The sequence below is a fragment of the Tubulanus polymorphus genome, chromosome 1 (assembly GCF_964204645.1).
Source record: "Tubulanus polymorphus chromosome 1, tnTubPoly1.2, whole genome shotgun sequence".
NCBI classification, from domain to species: domain Eukaryota; kingdom Metazoa; phylum Nemertea; class Palaeonemertea; order Tubulaniformes; family Tubulanidae; genus Tubulanus; species Tubulanus polymorphus.
Genome location: NC_134025.1, coordinates 19,508,584 through 19,532,299, shown reverse-complemented (window position 1 = coordinate 19,532,299; position 23,716 = coordinate 19,508,584). Strand labels below are relative to the sequence as shown.

The following is a 23,716-nucleotide window of genomic DNA, read 5'->3' as shown; positions in this document are numbered from 1 at the left end:
ATTGGTCAGGGCCTACTAATCCAATGGCGAATTAATTCCATTTTTCTTATCCCGTGGTACTAGACTGCAGATATAAATTGATATTTTTCGATTGCATCCCTGGTGATGATCGAAAAATTACCATCAAAGATCAGTTGAATGGGTTTCCCGGGCTAGATACCCTGAGTAAGAATTAATGAACATTTTCGGTTGCGGTGATGAGATTACTTGGTATTCTGTATCTCCCACGAAATACTGAATACCGACGAGAGTTACCGCTGAACAAGCTGATGAATATACCTCGAAATGAGACGGCACGTATTTATTCATAAAATCTATCTTGAATAGTAACTTTAATCTAAACGTATATGCAGATCTATAAAAAAGTTAGATAATTGTATTTAGTAACCGGTCCTAATACCTTTTAGAAATACCTTTTATAATTTTGACTACAGGATTGATTTTATGACATTCTCAACAAAGGAATCCTCAGAATGCAAACGAGACCTGGAAAAACAAGTTGTTGTCTTTCGGGATAATATGGTGAAAATTAATCTTTATGGATGGTAGTAAATCTTCTGATATTGATACGACTTCACGCACAGTTTCCCTGAATCAAAGGCTACAATTTATAACCTATAATTCAGGGATATACTCATATTTCATACACCCCGGCCCGGTTTTATAGACTAGTACTAACTTCAACCTGGGGACTTACTCAATTCATTTCTAAATGAGATATATATATATATATATATATATATATATATATATATATATATATATATATATATATATATATATATATGTATATATATATATATATATATAATATATATATATATATATATATATATATATATATATATATATATATATATATATATATATATATATATATATATCATTTAGAAATGAATTGAGTATATATATATATATATATATATATATATATATATATATATATATATATATATATATAACCACCTGGTCCACGCATATGTCGTGGTCAATATCCATCACCGAATAATATAATACCATACAGGTAACCAGAATTGCAATATGATGATATTGATCTTAACATTGTCTCAAATATTAGCTATCACGATGATTCTCAAATATTAGATCGGTTGATGAAATGCAAGACAGATAAGATGGAAGGCGTGGGTTGGTATCATATAACTCCGGCACGCAATTCAAATTCTTAATTATTCATGATATATTCGCACCTGATTGAGGATCATATTAAACGCAGATATCACGACTTGTGTCACGAAACGTATCCATTCGTCGATAATCCCATATTGTATGCGGATAGGTTCCAGATTTGATCTTCGGTAAATATTATCATACGTTTATACGAAAACATAAATGAAAGACCTACGTTATCTAGAGCGGTCTAAATTTGGACCGCTCCAATTCCGGACCAAAGCGTCCACACTAGCGATAAGTCCGTTCCAAATTGGTCCGTTCCTTTAGTTCGTTAGGTAAAATGTAGCCTTTTGAAACTAGCACTTAGTTTGCTGTTTCTAAATGGGCACATGAGCTCATTTTGGGCACAGCTAATTCTATGCTTGGATATGATTGGAATTTTTTTGGTCATTTTTGTAATGGAAGCAGTCGATAATCTACAACGATTTTCTAATTTCAACTTATTAATGATAATGATCGTTTATTCAGCCTAAAATCCATATAAAATATGCTCATTGGCTTTACACCATGTATTAAAAGTGAACATAGAAACAGAGAAAACTAGAACGAGTTTAATTAGAAAATTTTGTTGAACAACTGGTTTTGAGCTTAGATTTAAAAACATCGATTGAATGACTAGATTTAGTTGGACTAGGAAAGGATTCCAGAGTACTGGGGCAGAGTACGCGAAGGCGCTACGTCCGGCTGAGACTAGATTAACGCGGGGAATTGAATCGCAGGGATTGATTGTTAGATCTTAAAACTCTAGCGGATGATTCATATTGCACACGTGACTGTAGATATTGTGGTGCAAGACCGTTTAGGGATTTGAATGTTAAGACTAGGATTTTAAACTGGATACAAGATTTGATTGGGAGCCAGTGAAGGTCATGAAGGTGTCATGTGACAGAATTTTGATTTTGGGCTTGAAGCTGTAAATAACGGGACCAACTGAGTTTTTATTCTTTGTGCATATATCCATCTTTTCTAAGCGAACCAAATGTTAATCACTCCATAACCGTCCATTAGAGATCGGTGTTACCATGGTGTCCTGATTTTATCTGGACGAGTTCAGCCAACGAAGGCCGTAATGCCCTGTGCGCAACAAGGGGATCGGAATTATCTGAATTATTTATAAATCAGACACCTTCCTCCACTGTCTACTGAAGGCAATTACGGAAAGTAAATTTGTAACTGCTAACCTTTAGTTTCGATTGCAAACAGTTAGGTTTCCTCGCAAATTGATTTGATGAAATTTAAGATTGAGGGCAGAGTAGATTTTTTTTCAATATACGTGGACCATTTCTTATGAGAATACGGGTTTTATGATTAGTTTCATATAGGGAACCGTCGTCTGAAAAATGCAAATTTGATTACGTCGAGAGTCAAGTCTCGCAGTTGATCCATTTACAATTGAAAAATATTTTTCTCAATTTCATTTTTCCCAACATTAGTTCATTTACGATTAAAAAAAGGTTTTGTCGATTTTATTTGGCGTTATTACCTCGAACTTAAATTAAAATCAGACATTTGCTTCTTAATTCTAAGTACGATTTTCCTCGAGATCCACTGTCTAGAGGACATCATTATCGAATTCAAATTTTGATTTTTGATCAGTTTTGTTCTCGACATTACGGTGATTCATTTACGACTAATAAAATGTTTCGCTGACTTGTCTCGACATCAAATGCTTTATGATTAATAAAAAGTTGTGCCGATTTTATGTCGAGCTTCATCTCATCATGAAATCTAATCGTTTTTTTCTTAAGTTATTTCATTTTGAGTTAATAACTCGATATAAAATCAAATTTTTTCTTTTTCTTTTAGCTGTCCACAGTGAAACGATGTAGGTTTTCGATGTCGCTACGATAACTCTGATTTTACCTCCCAGTATCTCCTAATACCGATAATCTATTTTTAGCTCCTAGAATACGGGATATAAAAAGTATACTTAACTCAGCTGTTTGCCTTAATCTTGTATAATATGAGTATATATTTATTCCATCATCAAAGATATAATTTCTTCTATAATGTATGGTACAAATCCAGCGTAAATCATATAGTCAACCCGTCTGATCCAATCCCTCGACTATTCTCCCCGTACGATCCCGATCTGATCCCTCGTCCTGACTACCTTTCTCTGGACTTAACTTAGCTCCCACTCCCGTCTAGTTCTCGTTCCCTCGTTCTCTAGTTCTCGTTCGCTAGTTCTCCAGTTCCCCCCGAATCTACTGAACTAACTCCCTTTTTTCCCTAAGTCTCAATCCCTTTCCATTAGTTAATCACTAAATAAACTCCCCAGCATTCTATACAATAATATAACTAAAATACTCTTAAAAGCTCTACAAGCAGAGAGATCGCCACTCAAGACCATGGTTTAACCAATGTTTATATGATAATAAGCCGAATGGATACTAACTATGAATTGGAACAATGAAGCCTACTAAAGATGCCAGTTTGAAGGGTCTTGAAGGGTCTTCTCATCTACACTCAATGTTTCAAAAACAGCAGATGTTCTGCCAAAAGTTATATAAAAATACTTTACAAACAGCATTACTATTTAGCCAAAATAGCTAAATCGTATAACACTAGGATTTTATTCTATGTTGAGTTGTATCTCAACTTGAAAATCATTAACTATTGCTAAAAGGTTTTCTTGATTTCTTGTTGATTTATTATCTCGACATAAAATGATTTGCGAAAAATGAAAATTTGATTTTATGTCAAGACATGTATACTCCACATAAAATCAGCCAAATGTCAGAAATACTTTTCATTAAACGTGCATAAATGAATTGTCGGGATAACAACTCGACCTTAAATCGGAAAAACTATTTATTAATCGTGAATTATTTTCATGTTGATATAACTCAAACGTAAAATGATATTCTTACTTTTTCCTAAATGGTGTCCTGAGGGCGCTTCCGACCTTCCATACTTTAATGATAAAAAGATCAATTAATTTTTCTGTCAATTACAGATACATCTCTAGTTGTTTGCATGAACAACATGGTTTGAAAAGAGTTATGAAGTTACCACCGGAAGCCGATAGAAGACATGACCAACAATTAATTATGTACCCAAATGCTGGCGAACTGCTATCATCCGTTGATAAGAGATATGTATCAGACCATACCAGACAACAAGTATACCAAGGTATATCATATGGAATCATTTTCTTCATTGTGTATTGATGATGTTTGTCAGTTTCCAAAACAGACCTTCCTACTATTGTTGAATTGTGGCTAGTCATTGTGTTCACGATCGTGCCGGCAATAACCCTATGTAATGTGCGTGACCATATTCTCAATGGCCTTTTCCACTGGAAATTGAAATTCGTAAATTCAATTTTGCTGTTACACAAAGGAATAAAACCAATCGATTATTATTCCGCAGTTTGTAGAATGATTCACTACGAGAAATACTTCTTATCCTGTAGATCTATATTTAGATTGAAAAGCTTTTAAAGAGTTTTGTGGTTTGTAATACTATACATTACGTGCGGTTGGTAGACGCGCTCCGTAGGAGCGACCCGAGTCCCGCATATGTGGCACACGAAGTATCGAAATCGCAAGATTTAACACCTTTTGATGTAAACAGATTGATCAGCGAGAGGCCCTAGTCATTATCCAATGAGAGGTATAGCCAGTAATTTTAATCGCATTTACCACTTGACACGATATCCCCCGTTACGAGAGAGGGATATTATTTTCATAATGAATATCTGGAAGCGAAAACAAGATCATTATCGGTTTGATATTTGTTGAAAGGCCTATCCTACGTATAAAATTGATGAGAAATAAGGGATTACGCAGTAAGCTGTGGTTCTTGAACCATCAACAAATTGCCCCTTCTTTGACTCTCCCATCAGGCTATGTTAATGACACGGTATAAGTATTGTGTCTTCGTTTGATAATGGTAATTATCAACACCCTGGGTGACAGTATCTTATATCTAGTTCAGCTTCCCGAGCATAAATCAAACTATGCGTATATGATCGTTCAGGTGCAGTGTGAGCTGATGACGGTCGAAAGTGCGAATCCCCAGCCCAAATCTAAGTCCAAAATGGTCATAAATGTTAGAAATGGACTTAAATTTCCTCTAGAACCGATCCAACAGCTACGCCCTCGTGTTTATGAAGAAAGACCTTTGATCCTTGTTAGTTTACATTATAAACTTTATAGGATCGATTAACTCCATATCTGGACACAGACATTTTGGCTGAGTCGAGTCCCGATTTCAAATTTTCATGTTGTTCTTTATTCTATATCTGCTGAAATAGAAAATGTGCCCCTCACTATTGATCAAGGATTTTATCATGACGCAACTCAAATTTACCGATTAGGAGAGCAATGGGAGAACACTGATTAGGTTTGGTCTCTTAATTCTCAAGTCAATTTATCATCTCATGAATACATTCCGTAATTTTCTGTCACCACAGCAGCACTGAAAGTGAAAAACCCATCATAAATCTGGCACTCATGTTGACACAGACGCTGGATTCTTAAAATATAGAACAGCAATACCATGTGGATATGACTTATACAATGAAGGTTATGCTTTCAGGTAATGTACAAGAGCCGATGGGAGCCGCGCAAGAAGTTGGTAAGTTAAACATTGATAATCGTTAGCGATGATACTAAAATATCTTCGGTATCTCTCTCATTTCACTGAGGTAGCGTATACGGTATTATCACCAGGCAGCCGGTTCTCCAGATGAGATAACCTGGTGTCTCTGATGTATTCGTTACAGCCATGGCACAGCTTTTACACTTGGGCGAGACTCACTTGAAAAACATTTCTATTCTGATGAACCAAAATTAATCAGTGTCACTTTTTGCAACAGTTTATATGCATATAAACTGTTGCGCAACCTTCTCATTTCTAATGCTTTCAGCGATGCGATTTCTGGATAAGCTTTGCAAAACTGGGGTCTGAATTCTCTAGGACATTTAACATTGATGATTATCAACTGATAATTAACTCTGCCACCTTCCGCAGTTGTCGGACAAATGTTAACGGCGTGTCTGGTACTAACTTCATTACTGTATAATCATACTGTATAATTGGGAAGGACACATTTATCTCACCGCGATTAGGCCTGCCTCGGTCAACAGTTCCTGTCATTATCATTGTTGGCAGTTTGAAGCAAATCCAAAAACTTGTAAATAATCATATCATATATTCGCTGCTGCTGCTGCTGCTGCTGCTGCTGCTGCTGCTGCTGCTGCTGCTGCTGCTGCTGCTGCTGCTGCTGCTGCTGCTGCTGCTGCTGCTGCTGCTGCTGCTGCTGCTGCTGCTGCTGCTGCTGCTGCTGCTGCTGCTGCTGCTGCTGCTGCTGCTGCTGCTGCTGCTGCTGCTGCTGCTGCTGCTGCTGCTGCTGCTGCTGCTGCTGCTGCTGCTGCTGCTGCTGCTGCTGCTGCTGCTGCTGCTGCTGCTGCTGCTGCTGCTGCTGCTGCTGCTGCTGCTGCTGCTGCTGCTGCTGCTGCTGCTGCTGCTGCTGCTGCTGCTGCTGCTGCTGCTGCTGCTGCTGCTGCTGCTGCTGCTGCTGCTGCTGCTGCTGCTGCTGCTGCTGCTGCTGCTGCTGCTGCTGCTGCTGCTGCTGCTGCTGCTGCTGCTGCTGCTGCTGCTGCTGCTGCTGCTGCTGCTGCTGCTGCTGCTGCTGCTGCTGCTGCTGCTGCTGCTGCTGCTGCTGCTGCTGCTGCTGCTGCTGCTGCTGCTGCTGCTGCTGCTGCTGCTGCTGCTGCTGCTGCTGCTTACGTGTACCTGTTTCATGCCTCTCAACGCGTTGTGGGTGCATACTGTATGCGTATATTCACTTCATCGTCCGCCCAAAAACATATAAATTTGCGTAGTTAATACGTAACTATTTGCATTGAATTGCAGACGAAACATTACGCTTTAATGGCCGTTTACAAAAATATCATAGCAATCACAATTGTAAAAATGTAAAATGGGATAGGACCTAACTTAACATTCTGGTCATTTCTAAATTTTTAAAAACTATTTTACTAATTTGTAGTCAGTGCAGAACGTTTGGTTAATGGGGGGTCATGATTTGCACGAATTGACTTCGCCTAACTCAGCTCTATTTAGACCGTATTTTTTTACCGAGTAAACTTTTTTTTTACAGACGCCTAAAAGTCCTTCAATCGCGTGATAAAATTACCACGAAAATTACCACGTAAAAACGAGAAATTACTGCGTTAAAACGAGAAAAAGTCGTTTTATTGCGCGATAAAAACGAGAAAAAATCGTTTTATCGCGCGTTAGAACGAACTTTTTCGTTTTATTGCCGCGTTCAAACCAAAAATAGCGCGATAAAACGAGAAAATTAACGCAATGAAATGATTTTTTATTCGTTTATACACCATGACAAAACGAAAGACCAAATTCCTTTTTCTCCCTTTTCCGTTTTAACGCGGCAATAAAACGAAAAAGTTAGTTTTATCGCGGGGCAAAAGGACTGTTTCTCGTTTTAGCGCGCAATAAAACACACTTTTTCTCGTTTTAGCGCGGTAATTTTCGTTTTATTGCGCGATAAAACGACTTTTAGGCGTCTGCAAAAAAAAAATTGCACCATTTGTGATTTTTTTTACATAGCCCGAATCAGCCACCATAGAATACCGACTGAAAAGATCGGGGAATTTTAGGATTTTTACGTTATGGGTCAGAATATTTGTAATGGAATTTCACCAACGGCTAGGAAACGTGATAGCTTACTCAACTTTCCCAGATTTCAAGCAGTCGTATATGCAAGCTCCCATTCAGTTCGTAACTAAATTGGTAGCTTTTTTTATGAATTTAGACTACTGCCCCAGTGGAGGGTCTTATTCGGTACTTCGGTAGTATTAGTGCACCCAATCGTCATTCACGCAGCATCCTGTATTATGCTAATTAGCCATGCGTTTACGTACGTCATTCTCCCTCTAGTGGATACTGATTACACAAATCTAAATTATTGATTGGGTCTATCATAATCATACCCGCCTCATGTCATTCATAAACTTTGTATTGTCACAACGTCACAAAATTATCGGCATAGTTTTATTGATCAAATCTGTGGCAACTGTATTGAGCACACACAGAACAACAAATGTTTATAAGTTCTATTTTTTCGAATCATGATGATATCAACTAAAATTCGGAGCGTTATTTTGAATAATTCTTGATTATTGAAAAATGTGTCACGTGTACTATTTGTCATATATATTCTGACAATACAACTATGCTTGATAACTTTGCCCCCGACTCCCAACTTCGTTCAGGCTCTTAGTTCATTTTTCCACTGCCCAGAAATTCTGATTTTCTCGACGAAATCTCACTTCGTTATTATTTCGACCAAGCGGCACAGCGGCCATGATTCATCAAGGATATATATACTACATTAACGCGGAACTTAATATTTGTATTGAAATCCCTCACACTGATGTCAGCGAGTCGGTGTTAAGAAATTTAGTTGATATTAATTTGTATTTCCGGGGTCTATCTCATAAATCGATTTAGATGACCCAGGTAAAATTGTATTGATGGGTTGATCTTGGGACTGTGAGTAATTGATTAGATGCTGGGTTCTGTAGGACAAAGGTCAAGGTCACAGAAAGACATTTCTTATTTTCACGTCAAAGTCAATGGGATTTGTATTTTTTCATTTCATATCTGTAACTCATGAACTGGTTTACGCTGGTTGAATTGAGTGTTTGTCACCTCGGAGCCATTAGAAAATTATCCACATCGCTGTATTAAATTGAATATGGATTTTGAGAAAAATGAATCGTTTCGCGTGTTTTCATATTATCGGTATATACCTAGCCTTTAGTCTGTTGTACAACTGCTGCACGACAAACAGAATCACTTATTGTCTTGCGCATCTGATGTGCCTAAATTGACAGGCTGCTATTTGTCAGTTACTTCCTCGAGATTCATGTTAAGTGGTACATTAATGTCAATTGTGATGCAGACAAATTTAGTTCTCCGAATACTGATCGAAAAAAAGTATAAAAGCATTTCCTTGCCGACTGAATGTTTGTTTGCATCGACTCAGATGAAAGCAATCGATTGTCTCAACCTATATGTATAAATATATCAACGCGATCTATCTATCTTTCAGGTTTACCGTTGCAATATCTTATCATTGTAATGGTATCAGTGAGCGTGATTGTCATGCTCATAGTTGCATACTGTACGTGGTACTGCTGGAAAGCAAAAAGGAAAGACCACTCGATTGTGAGCTCGCCTGACCATACACCGCCAGGATTTAAAACGACTAACTTGAAAATTAGTCAAAGTACGCCAGATCTCAACGAGGATAAGCATTCCTCATTGCGAAAATTCGGTTGGGGGAAGATGGTCTTTAGGCAAACGACCTTGCCAACGGTTCCCCAGCGTCATCAGTCATTCCAGCGTCAATTGTCGCATAAACTTGACATGTCAAATGTTGAGTTTACCGTTAGCAAACTCAACATGAGAAGTCAACCCGATATCGGCACGTTAAAACCAGAACTGTACAGACAGTTAGCCGTTGACGACAGACGACCCTCTAACATTTTCACGAAAACCTGCGGCCGTTTATATTTTTCACTTTTATACGATCAAATAACTGAGCATTTAGTCGTGAATTTAATCAAAGCCGAAGAACTGCCCGCAAAAGACTTCTCAGGAACGTCAGATCCATACATAAAAGTGTACCTACTCCCGGACAGAAAGAACAAATTCCACACGAAAGTCCATAGGAAAACATTGTGTCCCGATTTTGATGAGACATTTAACTTCGCAGTACCTTACAACGATTTGCCGAAGCGCATGTTACAGTTCAGTTTATACGACTTCGATCGCTTTTCCCGCCACGATTTGATCGGCATTGTTCTGGTGAGAGATTTACTAAGCGATACCGATTTATCGAAGGAAACAGACTATTGTCAAGAAGTCATTTGTACGCAGCAGGTAAGGATTGTGTTTGACAGTAATCGACTAATTCAACTAGGATGATAGAACGTTTAGTTAGCGAAGCACTCTTGTTTTAAATTGGTATGCAAATATTTTGACAGTTCAGAGAAACCTCGCAAAAACTTTCGAATACACATTCTACGCATTATTAGTATTCCGCACAAGCAAACAATCATCGTGTAGTTTGCTCACTGCAGTTGCCCTAACAACCGCTCCATTATTCCAATGCTGTGTGCTACACATGTGCAGGACTCATACATTTTTCAAAAAAAAATGTCTGATGTGTCTAGTCCGTCCAACTGTCTATTTCGAAAGCTTTCATCGGCCATATCACTGTCGGCACAACGATACATTTTTTTCTGCAATGTAACTAGCCAACTCACCTATTATCTATTTGAAACCTTTTGGACGAGAAATTTCAATTCCTTAGATTATTTGTAATCATTTGTTTCATTTGTTCAACCTGCCCGGGTTATTCCCGCGTCGCAATTTTTTTCGTATCATATATTAGATTGTTGTTAATAAGTTGGATTATTTAAAAAAACATCAATGTTGATTGTAAAACGTTTAGCAAATAGACTGGGCAAATACGTACGTTAATTCCCTTGTAGCAACAATGGTTTTCACGTGTATAGAGCATAGCATTATAATTCATGCAATATGATATTTTCAATCTCAAACGATTTTGTATGTTGGTAATCATTTGAAAGCAAGCGAAAATGTTTCTCTTGTTTAAGGAGAAAGTGGATCTCGGGGAATTGATGGTTTCGTTATGTTATTTGCCTACAGCAGGACGTCTAACAGTCACTATCCTCAAAGCAAGAAATCTCAAAGCCATGGACATAACTGGCTCTTCAGGTATTATAAGTGATATCATCAGGATTTCTATGCAACGAAATAAAGGGCAAAACATGTCGCATTGATGTTACCGGAAAGTAGATGAGATCGGGCTCATCGTATGATCAAAGTGACACAGTAGAATGTGGCTAATCCCTAGAACTTCAACCAGTTTGACATCTATGATACTGCAGCTTGGTCGTAGTTTCAATGTTCACATTCCATGTGCAATCCATGTCTACGAAATCGCATTCCTTCTATACCCGCAAATTATCAGACATTCATTCACATTTTACTTTAACTCTATATATCATATCATATCATTTTATTTCCTGGATAATTTACGTCAATATATAATGAATACAATTATAATTATGATAATATAGACATTATTATCTTGTTTATATACATTGAGGTAAAATAACAGCAGGGAAACCCTAGTGAATAAATACTGGTGAATGCTGGTGAAGGATGTTCATGTTACATGGATTATTTCAAAATCTTACACATTTGGAAATATTAGGATTTCGTCGTACATTCCTCGGAATAAATCTTTCCCGCTCTTCACTGTAGAAAGGGTAAAAGTACATGAAATTCGTCTTTTACTACATTCATGTTACATAACTGGCAAAGTGTCTCGTTGTAGGCTTAACCGGGGAAGTTTCGAATAATTCCCATGCGTTGTAATTCATCGTGTAAAATGGCCAAATAAACGTTTAGACCCCATTAGACCATCTCTCGAGGTTTTCACAATGCGTGACTTCGAATTTGTTACTCCCTTGAACACACGATATGCTGTCACATGCAGTGCTGCTTTAGATATATGTGTATCATAGAATTATAGAATATATATAAGTGGTGTACATTTCAGATCCGTACGTGAAGGTTTCGTTAATGTGCCAGGGTAAACGGATCAAAAAGAGGAAAACGACCGTGAAGAAGAACACGTTGAATCCAGTATACAACGAAGCGTTGGTGTTTGATGTTCCGGCGGAAAATATCGAAGATGTGTCGATACTTATCAAATGCATAGATTATGACAGGTATATGATATAAACATTTACGCTGAAACATGTATGTTTCGTGCAGCCACAATCTAATGGCAATGTAGCTCATCACATGTTCTATGATTATGACTGAGCGTCAAGATCATTGGTTTTTTTTTCTCTCCACCAGGTGGTGTTGAATACTGAAATTGCCATTTATATAGACCTTTTGTGATACAATCTATTGCAAGGTTTAGCTCATGACAACTCTCATGTAATTTTGTTGTGATATGGCGGAATAACATAGTATTTCCATTTGTATTGGCACTACTTATGATATCATATATAAATCTTCGTTCTTTTTGGTGGCTTCTTATGTTAAAAACTGGAGTCAAAAACGAGTAAAAACTACTATGTGCGTGAATAAACGACACTTATCCCTTGGTTGCGTTCACACTTCTACATCAGTACAGAAAATACGCGGCCAGTTCAGTGCCGTATGGAGATCGGGATTTCGGTGCGTTATTTAGCTACTGTAATAAGCCTAGTATTTTAGTGTTGTGTAAACGCCGCTACGTTACCGTACTGAAATCTCCGTGTGGACGCCGCTATAGAAGTTGTCAGATTTTCAAGCATTTCATCAAATGGGCATGTCGTCTGTCAACCCTTAGTTTAGATCGAATTGGAAATCTCGTTCTTTCCTTTTTATTTGTCTGCCTACGAACCATGGCATCATCGTAAATAGCTGTAACTTGCTGTAATATCTTACTTAGACCTATACGATGGCATACTGTAAGTTACTCTACCGAATGCATCTCCATATTCATTTTGGCATACACACTCGTAATGTAAACTGGCCGTATGAAAAAATTCCCTATACTTAATAATTCTATGACTAGCCAGATCAATTGCGATACCCGAATCTTCAAACTGTTGTGATTAAGTAGCTCCTTTTATTGATTTCGGAAATGATCTACATCGTTTCATTCGATACAAATCTGCAGTACATGATTTGTTTATGTGAAGAAAGTCTTTTCCTGGTGTAAAACCATTCAGGCATGTGGGAATTTTTTTAGAGTAAATTGTAATGATAAGTCGGTACAAAAGGGACGTAATCCTTTAATAAATCTGTCACCATGTAGTAGTTTTTAGTCTCATGGATCTGATTTTTGTGTTATTTGACAGAGAACAGGCCACCTAATCATAATGAGTTGGAGGATTTAGATTATCATCATTAATAAGCTTATTATTAGTTTAGAAGACGCATCTTGCAACACTCAATTGCTTGCTTGAAATAATAAAAAAAACGCGTTATCGGTTCTTTTAATTTAATGTTTCACCAATTGCCCACAGAAGATACGTATGAGCGCCTACGCCTGAACTAGCATGCAATTTACCACTCTATTTCCGCCGGTGTTGTGTTGTGCTTTAATCTTTGACAAGAAACCACTTTGACAGACGCATGTTTTGGGGGGTAAATGCAATACTTTATCGGAAGATTAGGAGAACACATTAGACGATCACAAGCGATAGTACACGCGTTTCAAATTAATCGTAGCTTTCGGGGAATGGTATTCTGATCTCTGTTAGTTACGAAGAGACACCAGAAGGGATTGAATCTATTTTTAAGAATCGTTATTAAAATTTAATTTTTCAATCGTACATTTCAGGGTTGGTTACAACGAGCTGATGGGATGCATTGCCATCGGACCACAAATTCTGGGAGTGGGTCGCGACCATTGGTTCGAAATGTTAGAAAGCCCTCGTAAACCGATTGCCCAGTGGTACTCCTTATCGGAACATCAATCTGTTTTTAACTGTCCTTCCAATACGCGAACCCCTAACGACAAAAGCAAGAATGGCTTGTGAACGGTTGATAAGTGCCATAAATGATTTAGATGTTGGGTGTGGCGGTAAGCAAGGGGACTATATATATGTTGATACAATGTACAAATATTTTGTACTACTTTTCAAAAGATTCGTCGGCTTATACGTTTTGAATTCGTACTTGTTGTTGTAGCACAGCGCTTGAACGTATAAGCTTGATAATACGTTTGCACACCGATGTTCATATGATTCATCGTACTTGATAACATTACGTACCGGTACCTTACTTTACGATCCTTAGAATCCATCACTTCGCATTATATCTACGTACGTATCACTAATTTTCAAAACCGATTTATCGCCGAATTATCTATCATTTTTTGATATCAATTAGTACCAACTAAAGCAGTAGGCCTATAGCGCATTATTTTATAGTTGCCACTTTGAAAGATGTCTCACAAAAAGGCATACAATCCACTATACGTACTGATATCAATTAGTACCAACTAAAGCAGTAGGCCTATATAGTGCACATTGCCACAAAATGCCTTACAAAAAGCTTTTCTTGGGAGATTGTATCGATGATTTCCATATTCTATAAGAACTATTTGAGTTTATTCAGAATAGTAATCAGATAATAAAACTCAAACTGAATGACAAGTATATCTAGCACATTCAATATACATGTAATTGAAACGGAACAAACGAGAGCGATGGTTTTGATAATCATCCTGTTATGTTTTCGAAATTAGTTTTCCTTACATCTATTTATATTTTATCTACGTACATACATGTACATATATTTTCTTAAGAAATGTTGAACTATATATTGGGAAATTTATTTTTATACAGAACTGGATCCGATTCTAGAGATTGTAAAAAGCATACTTTATGCGCATGTTCTCTCTTCCAATGCAGTTAGACGATGCTGGATGAAATCGTGTCTTCATCTCTAAATTTTACATTACGCAGAAAACCTTGATTTCATTGATTATAGTGATTACAACTATCATTACCAGTATATTTATTGCTAATATTTAATTGCTATAAGTAATGTATCAAATCACGAATTTGATAACTTCATATGGGATTCTTGAAGTCGATCATCTTTTCTGCTTGGTATATAGGCTATAGCCGCGATCACACGAGCATTTTTGGCCCGGGCCAAATTTGGCCCGGAACAACTGTTCACACGGGTGCCAAATGGGCCCGAACCTGTTTGGCCCGGGCCAAATTTGGCCCGACCAAAAACGTTGAACCAGGCCCGAGCCAAATTTTAGCACCAGACAAATGAATGCGTTTGAATTGCACTGGCGTTTGAACTGGCACCGGAAATGATCCACTTCGCTGTGTTTAAACATTGTTTAGTATCGATTGAGTGATTTACGCGCTCTCTAATTAGGCACGGGCCAAATTTGGCCAAAACCTGATCCGTGCCAATCTGGCCCGGGCCAAATCGTCTCCGTGTGGTCGCGGCTTATGTATATCATTCCGTCTTTCAACGAACTGCAATTAATTAGCTGATCCATCGACGCGTCAAATTCGTTTATCGATTTGATAAAACACTAGCAAACTAGAAAATGGATTCTTGGTGTAGCGTGAATTAGTGAACTACCGCCGTTGTCACTTTACATCGTAAACTGAGTAATACAAGTGATATACGACGTTTACCGCAAACAAACTATGTACCGGGCTATGAGCAGAAAATTGTTTCGATAGCTTGCATTTCTGGTGATGAATGAAAATTTGATCTTATTACAGCATTGTGATCTCTAGTTAAATGCAAATATGCGGTTGTCGATCATTGTTATATCGTTTGTTGTTATCGTTTATCGAAAATCGTTACATAACATGTAGTTCTAGGTGCAACTTACGTGCGGCTGTGCTTACTGTGCGGCTTGAAATGTTTGTGTCATCCATGGAAATACGTGTTTACTACTAATCGTAAACCGAGGGAAAGACATTTGAAATGGTTCTCGAAATTGGAATAATTAGTACAATGTCTGACGAATTGGACTACAGCTGTAGTCCTATTACATTTTAATAAAATGTATTACATTTTAATAAAATGTATTTTCGGAATATTCGTTTACCCCATACTTCAAGTATTTTTGATCATGTGACTCGAGCAATTGTGACACCTAGTATGGATAGATAACTAGATTCTTTCTTAACGTGACATGTGTCATCTACAATATGGATTTGTAATTATTTTTGAACTAGGGCGATTTCGACACCCGGTCCGCTGGGCATATAAGTAGTTAACAGCCATGTTGGATTGGCGAGTATATGGATCGGTTGGTTGATTTAACGATTGGATCTAGCCAGCATGAGCAATTTGCCCCGTTGTGTTCCGTCATAAACAGCATTTAGTTAATGCACATAGCTAGAAAAATAGGTTTATCATGAAATGTATATCAAGTGCCTTGGGCAAGTCGGACATAAGCAGCTGACATTGGTCTCATCCGATCACGGACGTATTCGACTCTGTCTATACGCCCATGGTCGGGTTAAACCTGCGAGTTTTGTTTACCATGCAAAACTATTTTCAAGTCGGTGTCATGAGAATGCGCACTTCATGAATAACATATAAGCAGAATTCTCTTGACTGTTATTAGTGTGAACAGATAACATAATTCACTATGGCATACGGAGTTTACTAAAGAGTGAAATCTCGATGTGGAATAACATGAATAAACTATCGGTACTACAAAATAATAAAGAAGTTTCCAGTTTCTATGCGCCATTTTGTGGCGGTCCCTCGAGGTCCCCATTGTTGCGATAATTTGCGCTCATTTTTAAAACGTAAGTTTTGATTGAATTTCATATAGCTCCGCATTCCCTTGCTTGATTAACTCCATTTATGAACCATTTTAAAGGAAATGAAATGCAGATATTTGCCGGTGATTATTGGATTTTTTGAACGCAACAATTGAGAGCAGTGACGACCTGAAACCAAGGACCGCATATTTTAACCGCGCGTAAAAAAACTGCGATTTTTATTAATTTTGAAATATCTTAGGGGTTATTAAAGCTATTTTTCCCATTTTTACTGAGGTTAAAGGGCGTTATTTGCAGTTTTAGCCTGCGTTGAAATTTTAAAAATATGTTTCCCGACGACTGATCTGAAACCGCTAGAGTTTGAGATAACGCGCCAAAGGGGTCTCCCACTGCGCACCGCCATTTCACTGAACATTGTGATTTGTGACAAGAAATCTTTAAATGCCATTTAATTTCTTCATATTTTCCATGAGGGTATTTTGAGATTATAATCCCAATCTTGTTTGTACAATATTTGGCGGGTGCATTCGTTTAAGCTTGCTTTCGGGATCCGGTTTTTCCCGCTCTTGAAGTTTGAACGGCGCAGTTTTGGAATTGTCGAATTGAGTCCGTCCAGCTTAGCGCCGATTTTCTGTTCGAAATCATGGACTCTAAAACGTTTTGGAGTCGACGGTGAAATGGTGGCCATCAATTTAAACGCTTATGACATGTTAAAAACATAAGTCTCTCTCGTAATCCCTCATTCTGGGATCATACGATGAATTTACTGAATATCGACCTTCCTGCTGGAAAACATGACCAGAAAACCTTACTGATATCAAATTCCAATATCATGAATATCATATCTGTCCCCCATTTAATATTCTGTTTTGGAGGGTCAACATCCATTTTTGCAACATTCAAATGAGCCACATTCAAAAACATATCAAAACCTTGATTTTATTTTAACTGTTCTATAGTCTCCAACCATGAGCGGTACATTCTGTTCACACGCAAAGATAGGCTCTCAACTAGGTCACCTTAACAATCAGCACAGAAAGTCTCCTTTCTTTCAAGAAATCCTTTAATTTCTCGACGCTACGAAACTCGTGCTCCTCAAAGCACTCAAAGTCCATTTTCAACCATACGAAAATAAAGGTAACGTATAACCTTAAGAAGCAACATTGATAACTAGAAACCAGTATAAAATTGTACTTTTGCCATTTCCTTTCCCAAATATCAATGTTCAGTGAAATGGCGGTGCGCAGTGAGTGACCCCTTTGGCGCGTAAACTCAAATTCTATCCATTACATATCAGTCGTCAGGAAAGATATTAAAAAATTTCAACGTAGGCCAAAACTGCAAATAACGCATTTTAACCTCAGTAAAAATTGGAAATATAGCTTTAGTAACCCCTATTTAGAAAAGATATTTCAAAATTAATAAAAATCGCAATTTTTTTACGCGCGGTAAAAATATGCGGTCCTTGGTTTCACATCGTCACTGCTCTCAATTGTTACGTTCAAAAAAATCCAATAATCACCGGCAAATATCTACTTTTCATTTCCTTTAGAATGGTGTATTAATGAAGTTAGTCAAGCAAGGGACTGCAGAGCTATATGATATTCAATCAAAACTTATGTTTTAAGAATGAGTGCAAATTTTCGCAACAATGCGGACCTCGAGGTACCGACACAAAATGGCGCCTAGAAACTGGAAACTTCTTTATTGTTACCATTATTTCGAAAATAATATATTATGACTTTGAGAGACAATATATGAAAATTCTTATCATAAATGTGTGTCGACTTTGCTCTCTTAACCGAAAACCAAGGTTGAAACATTTAGGCGAATTGGGTGCAAATACTGATTTGCTCACAGGTGGAGGCAACATACTTGGCGAATTTTGCAATCGGCGATTGGAAATTGGGCGTTATACGTATCTTTATGTTGTTTATCGCGTGTCAATTTCACCTACTAGAAAAAATCGCGACCATGTCGGTCGGAAGTGTTAGGAGCGTTCTCGTATTATTCCGTTAAGTTTCTTTTTTTGAAGATGTATATATTCATTTTATCATACCGTATATGTATGATTACTTTTGTTTGGAGCTCAATTCCGCAGTTGTTATCACTTTCAAATTCAACCCACAACTAACAAATCATTTTCATGTACATATGGAGCTTTTGACAAAATGATTTAAGTCAAAGGAATATGTGATATCAGTAAATGCATATATAACAGAAATTCATTTTTTATTCATGCTGTTATAAATTCATTGATGCTTATTTGTTTTCTCTTTACATATTATACACACGTACGTATGTAAACCCTCCGCTAATAAAGTGTTTTATCAAAAAAACGTCTGCCAGTTGTAATATTCCGTGCGCTGTTGCTCAAAATGATGTAGCTGTGTTGTTGAATGTATATGGTAGCTAGTATATATACAGTCAACCTCGCTTAATTCGTATCTCTTGGTACCGTGGTTTTTCTACGAATTAGACATATTCGTATTTTCTATGAATTATCTATATTTCATAGAATTACCGATTTATCTATTGATTCGTATAAACTAAAAAAACCTGCAAAAATTTGTTTCCACTGTGGTTGATTTAAAGGGCGGGAAAATACGTACGACGTCGCTACGATTTACAGACTACGAAGTACGATCTATCCTATGTTAGTTAAAGCTTGCGAGTAATCATTCAATGATTACTCCAAGGTTAAAGCTACGTAGCAATTATCTAACTTAGATAATTGCTCGTAGGTTAAAGGGAATAATGAAGGAAAAAATCGTGAACTTTCACTTTAATACGAATTAGCTATACGAATTAAACGATGACGAATTAAGCGACGTTGACTGTATACGCACAGATTTCTCGTTTTAACATGGTGGTTTTGGTTTTAATGCGGTCTTTTTCGTTTTAACGCCATTTAAGGAAAGTTGGTTTAAGACGACACGTTTGTTTAAGCCTGGCATTAAAACTAAAAAGATCAAACCTTATTGGTACCTAATACTTTTTCAAACCTAAAACGAGAAACTGCTTTTAAGGTAGTAGTAATTTGTTGGGATCGGGTGTCATATTTCTTTCTTATGTGACCCGAATCAGCCCCCGTAATGATGTGTTGGGTCCATGGATGACACCTATCGAAAATGAGCTTTCTCGCTCATACAATATGGCCGTCATAACAGACATTTGAATTCCTTGTCAGTACTACAGACATTACAAATGTAATTCTATTTTCTCGAAAGTTGGTAGGTATAATGAGCCATATCCATGGATTACACCTATCGAAAATCGGATTTCTCACCGTCCCAAATTGGCTGCCAGGATGGACTTAATTTATGTGACCTTCCCCATATATTCAAGCTCCCAATTCTTTCAAACTTGCCACGAAGGTGGACATCTTGAATGTTCCTCGTAAGCAGTCTATACACTACCGAAGACGTGCAATTTCTTGGAGCTTGGTAGGTGTGATAAGTTAGGTCAATGGATCACACGTTCCAAATACAAAGTTTCTCGCTGTTCCAATATATGGCTTGATTTTTCAGATAAAAACGGCAATTTGCCATTTTAGTTTTGTGCAGATATAGTATTTGTCCACTATTCAATACGTATATGTTACCGGGGTGACATATATACGTGGTGTTACGCCCATTTATAGTTATTACTAGCTATTATAGAGCAGTGGTTTTATTCTGTAATCACATACAGTACAGCCCGATGTCAAAACTTTTTTGTTGCGATTGGAATTTTACGAAAAGATCGTCGATAGGTGACGATGTCCGATGATATGCTTGGTACAGTAGAACTGGCGTAAGTCGGACATAAGTCGGAAAGTCGGCCGAAATTCCAAGGTCCCGTCTTTTTCAGTTCATTTTCCTATCAAAATCTGTCTTAAAGTCGGATTCTACAGGTCGGAAACTCGGCTAAAATATGTGTTACGAACGTTTGAAAGCAATGCATTTTCAATCTCTAAGTCCGGCGGCTAATTTCAATTCTTTAAGTTCTTTACTGGCGCGCAGCGTCTATTGTGTACTGGTAGATCGATTTATCAGTCGAAGGACGCATGATAAACACATGTTTGCAGTATTGACCCACTGTCACTCAGTTGTTAAGGTTTAAGGTCTTATTCTGTAGAATTCGGATTTTTCTTAGAAAACCTCCAAAATCCGACTCACTCATAATCGGAATTTTTCTAAGTCGGACTTTTTTTCGCGCAGGTCTCAATGTGTCCGACTTACGCCAGTTCTACTGTATAATGATCAAAAAGTTAATCGCGCTTGCTCGTGAAATACAGCACCATAATTACATTTTAGGTCACTCGAAGTTGATTTCTAGTTTCTCGTCCTAAAATTTTTCAAAATATGTTGGGGGCGGCGAATTTCATTTCTATCAACTTTTTAAGATAAACTAGGGGTCCAGGGACACCATGCCCACTTGGGAAGTGGTTTCAAATGCTCAACAATCTAACAATTTCAACATTCAACGCCCCCTGGTGACCATTTACAAAAACCAATGACCTTGAAACTCACCACAATCATAGAACATGTCAACAGCTACGATTTTGTAATTGATTGTGATAACAAAATATGCCTCGTTACCAATTTAATATGGAAATACTAAGTCATTCTACTATTCAACGCCCCCTGGTGACCGTATTCAAAACCCAATGACCTCGAAACTCACCACAATCATAGAACATGTCATGAACTACAACTTTGCAATTGATCATGGCAACAAAATATGCCTAGGTACCAATATAATAAGGAAATACTAAGTTATTCTACTATTCAACGCCCCCTGGTGACCATATAGAAAAACTTATGTCCTTAAAACTCGCAACAATCATAGATGATGTCATGAGCTACAACTTTCCAATTGATTGTGGTTACAAAATATGCATAGGTACGAATATAATAAAGAAATGCTACGATATTGTATTATTCAACGCCCCCTGGTGGCCATATACGAAATCCAATTACCTTGGAACTCACCACAATTATAGAACACGTTATGAGCTACAACTTTCTAATTGATTGTGGTAGCAAAATACGCTTAGGTATCAATATAATGTGGAAAAACTTTTTCCCACTTACGAATGAGTACTGGTGACACCAAGATGGCCGCCAATTGCGTCATAATTGGCTGATGAAAAATACCTGTCTCAGGTATAAAACATCCCTTTCCAAAGAATACCCATCACAAATTGTAATGAGAAATGGCAAACCAGTAGGAAGCTACAGGACTCAGAATTCGGGCCAAAATTAACATTTTTGGGCACTAAAAAGGTCATAGGACGGCCATCTTGAGTCCGACCGACCCAATTTTTGTTATGTTGATGGGCCCTGGGGGGATTCATATATATTCGAAAGATCAAGGTAAATTGATCATAGCGTCTTCAAAATTTCCCTCAAAAAGTTCAAAAAGAGCCCCAAGGGGCACAATGGCCAGCCTGTCAGATTTGCTTTTTATAAATGATGTAGGCCCTAATCTGTTGGTTATATTTATCAATATACACTCCCTGCTCAATATCATTTACATAGTAAAATCGTGTGTTAACACAGACAGCAGGAACGAATGTAATATAGAAATACGAAGTTATTGTATTGTTCAACGCCCCCTGGTGGCCATATACAAAAACCAATGAGCTTGAAACTCACCAAGATCATAGACCATGTCATGAGCTACAACTTTCCAATTGATTGTGGTAGCAAAATATGCATAGGTACGAATGTAATATAGAAATACTAAGTTATTGTATTGTTCAACGCCCCCTGGTGGCCATAAACAAAAACCAATGAGCTTGAAACTCACCTCGATCATAGAACGTCATGAGCTACATCATTCCAATTGATTATAGTAGCAAAATATGCTTAAGTATCAATTATGATGTGGAAAAACTTTTTTCCACCTACGAATGAGTACTGATGACTCCAAGATGGCCGCCAAGTGCGTCGTAATTGCCTGGTCAAAAATACCCTCTCGGATATAAAAGATCCCTTTCCAAAGAATACCCATTACAAATTGCAATGAAACATGGCACACCATTAGAAAGCTACAGTACTCAGATTTCAGGCCAAAATTGACATTTTTGGGAACAAAAAAGGTCACAGTACAGCCATCTTGAGTCCGATCGACCCAATTTTTCTCATGCCGATGGGCCCACGGGGGAAACAAATATATACGAATTATCAAGGTTATTGATAAAAGTGTCTTCAAAATTTCCCTCGAAAACTTCAAAAATGTGTAAAAAGTGCTGATTTTGGCGAACAACAATGGCTGCCAGTCGGCCATCTTGAATCTGACAGGGCCAGTTTTTGGCCTGAAGATGTGTCTAGGGTAGATACACGTATAAACCAAATATCAAGACATTACCTTGAAGCCTCTTCAAAACTTTGGAACTCTCACGAACTATCTAGATGGTTATCTCTCGACCTCAATAGCTTCAAGACCCATCTCAAAACAACTTTGTTCCATGCAGCATACCATTAACTCTCGGAAAGCGAATTGTATTTAACATTTTTTTGGCAGAATAAAATTTGATTGAATTTGCAATATGGGCACATGGCTAATTAGCATATCAAGGTCATACACCCGATTTGGTAAAACCATTTTTTTCGCGAACCTTGCGCAATTGTCAAGGATGAATTTTCTGTAGAGCAAATAAAAATTCCTCCCAAACACCAAATCAACTAAAGATTTCATAGAAATCGATCTTGAAATACAATTTTAAATCTTAAAATAAAACCCGGAAGTAAAACAGTAGACGATACCGCGGGTTCACGTGAACACCTGATTTCTGTAAACGAAATGTTGGTTGTGACAAAATTGTTCAGACGGTTTTAGGTGGTAATAAGTACGGAAACGTAACGACCATGGTCGACTTATTCGATGAAATCAGGCCTATGTGATATCCAAATTTTGACTTTTTTATTCTCCAGACCTCCCTGATATAGAAATAAAAAATTTTGGTGGTACGAAAGTGCAATCACAGCGCCGACGGGGACAGAGCCGTGTCAGAGATCGGCGGAATGAAAATTGAGGTGGACGAACACGAAGAAGTAGGCTATTGCGCTACTTGAATCACGAAAACTCCTGGCGCGGCCCCGACGCTTTTCGTGGATTAAGTAATACAAATATCATGCAATGGGTTTTCACAATCTACCGCTGGTATTTACCGGATTTCA

General features: G+C 37.6%; 1 protein-coding gene across 1 annotated transcript; it reads left to right on the top strand.

Annotated features, from left to right (window-relative positions):
- The first annotated feature begins 4,229 nt into the window (after nucleotides 1-4,229).
- On the top strand, nucleotides 4,230-16,568 carry LOC141907259 (synaptotagmin-6-like). The gene is made up of 6 exons (XM_074796854.1): nucleotides 4,230-4,326; nucleotides 5,737-5,775; nucleotides 9,281-10,113; nucleotides 10,854-10,974; nucleotides 11,825-11,996; nucleotides 13,610-16,568. The coding sequence occupies exons 1-6, from the start codon at nucleotides 4,245-4,247 to the stop codon at nucleotides 13,806-13,808; spliced, it is 1,446 nt and encodes a 481-aa protein (XP_074652955.1). The 5' UTR covers nucleotides 4,230-4,244; the 3' UTR covers nucleotides 13,809-16,568.
- The last annotated feature ends 7,148 nt before the right edge of the window (nucleotides 16,569-23,716 follow it).

Coding starts and splice junctions, on each gene's coding strand:
- LOC141907259 (XM_074796854.1), top strand. CDS start 4,245: ATGTACCCAAATGCTGGCGAACTGCTATCATCCGTTGATAAGAGATAT. Junction 10,975..11,824: donor GGACATAACTGGCTCTTCAG/GTATTATAAGTG, acceptor TGTACATTTCAG/ATCCGTACGTGAAGGTTTCG. Junction 11,997..13,609: donor AAATGCATAGATTATGACAG/GTATATGATATA, acceptor CGTACATTTCAG/GGTTGGTTACAACGAGCTGA.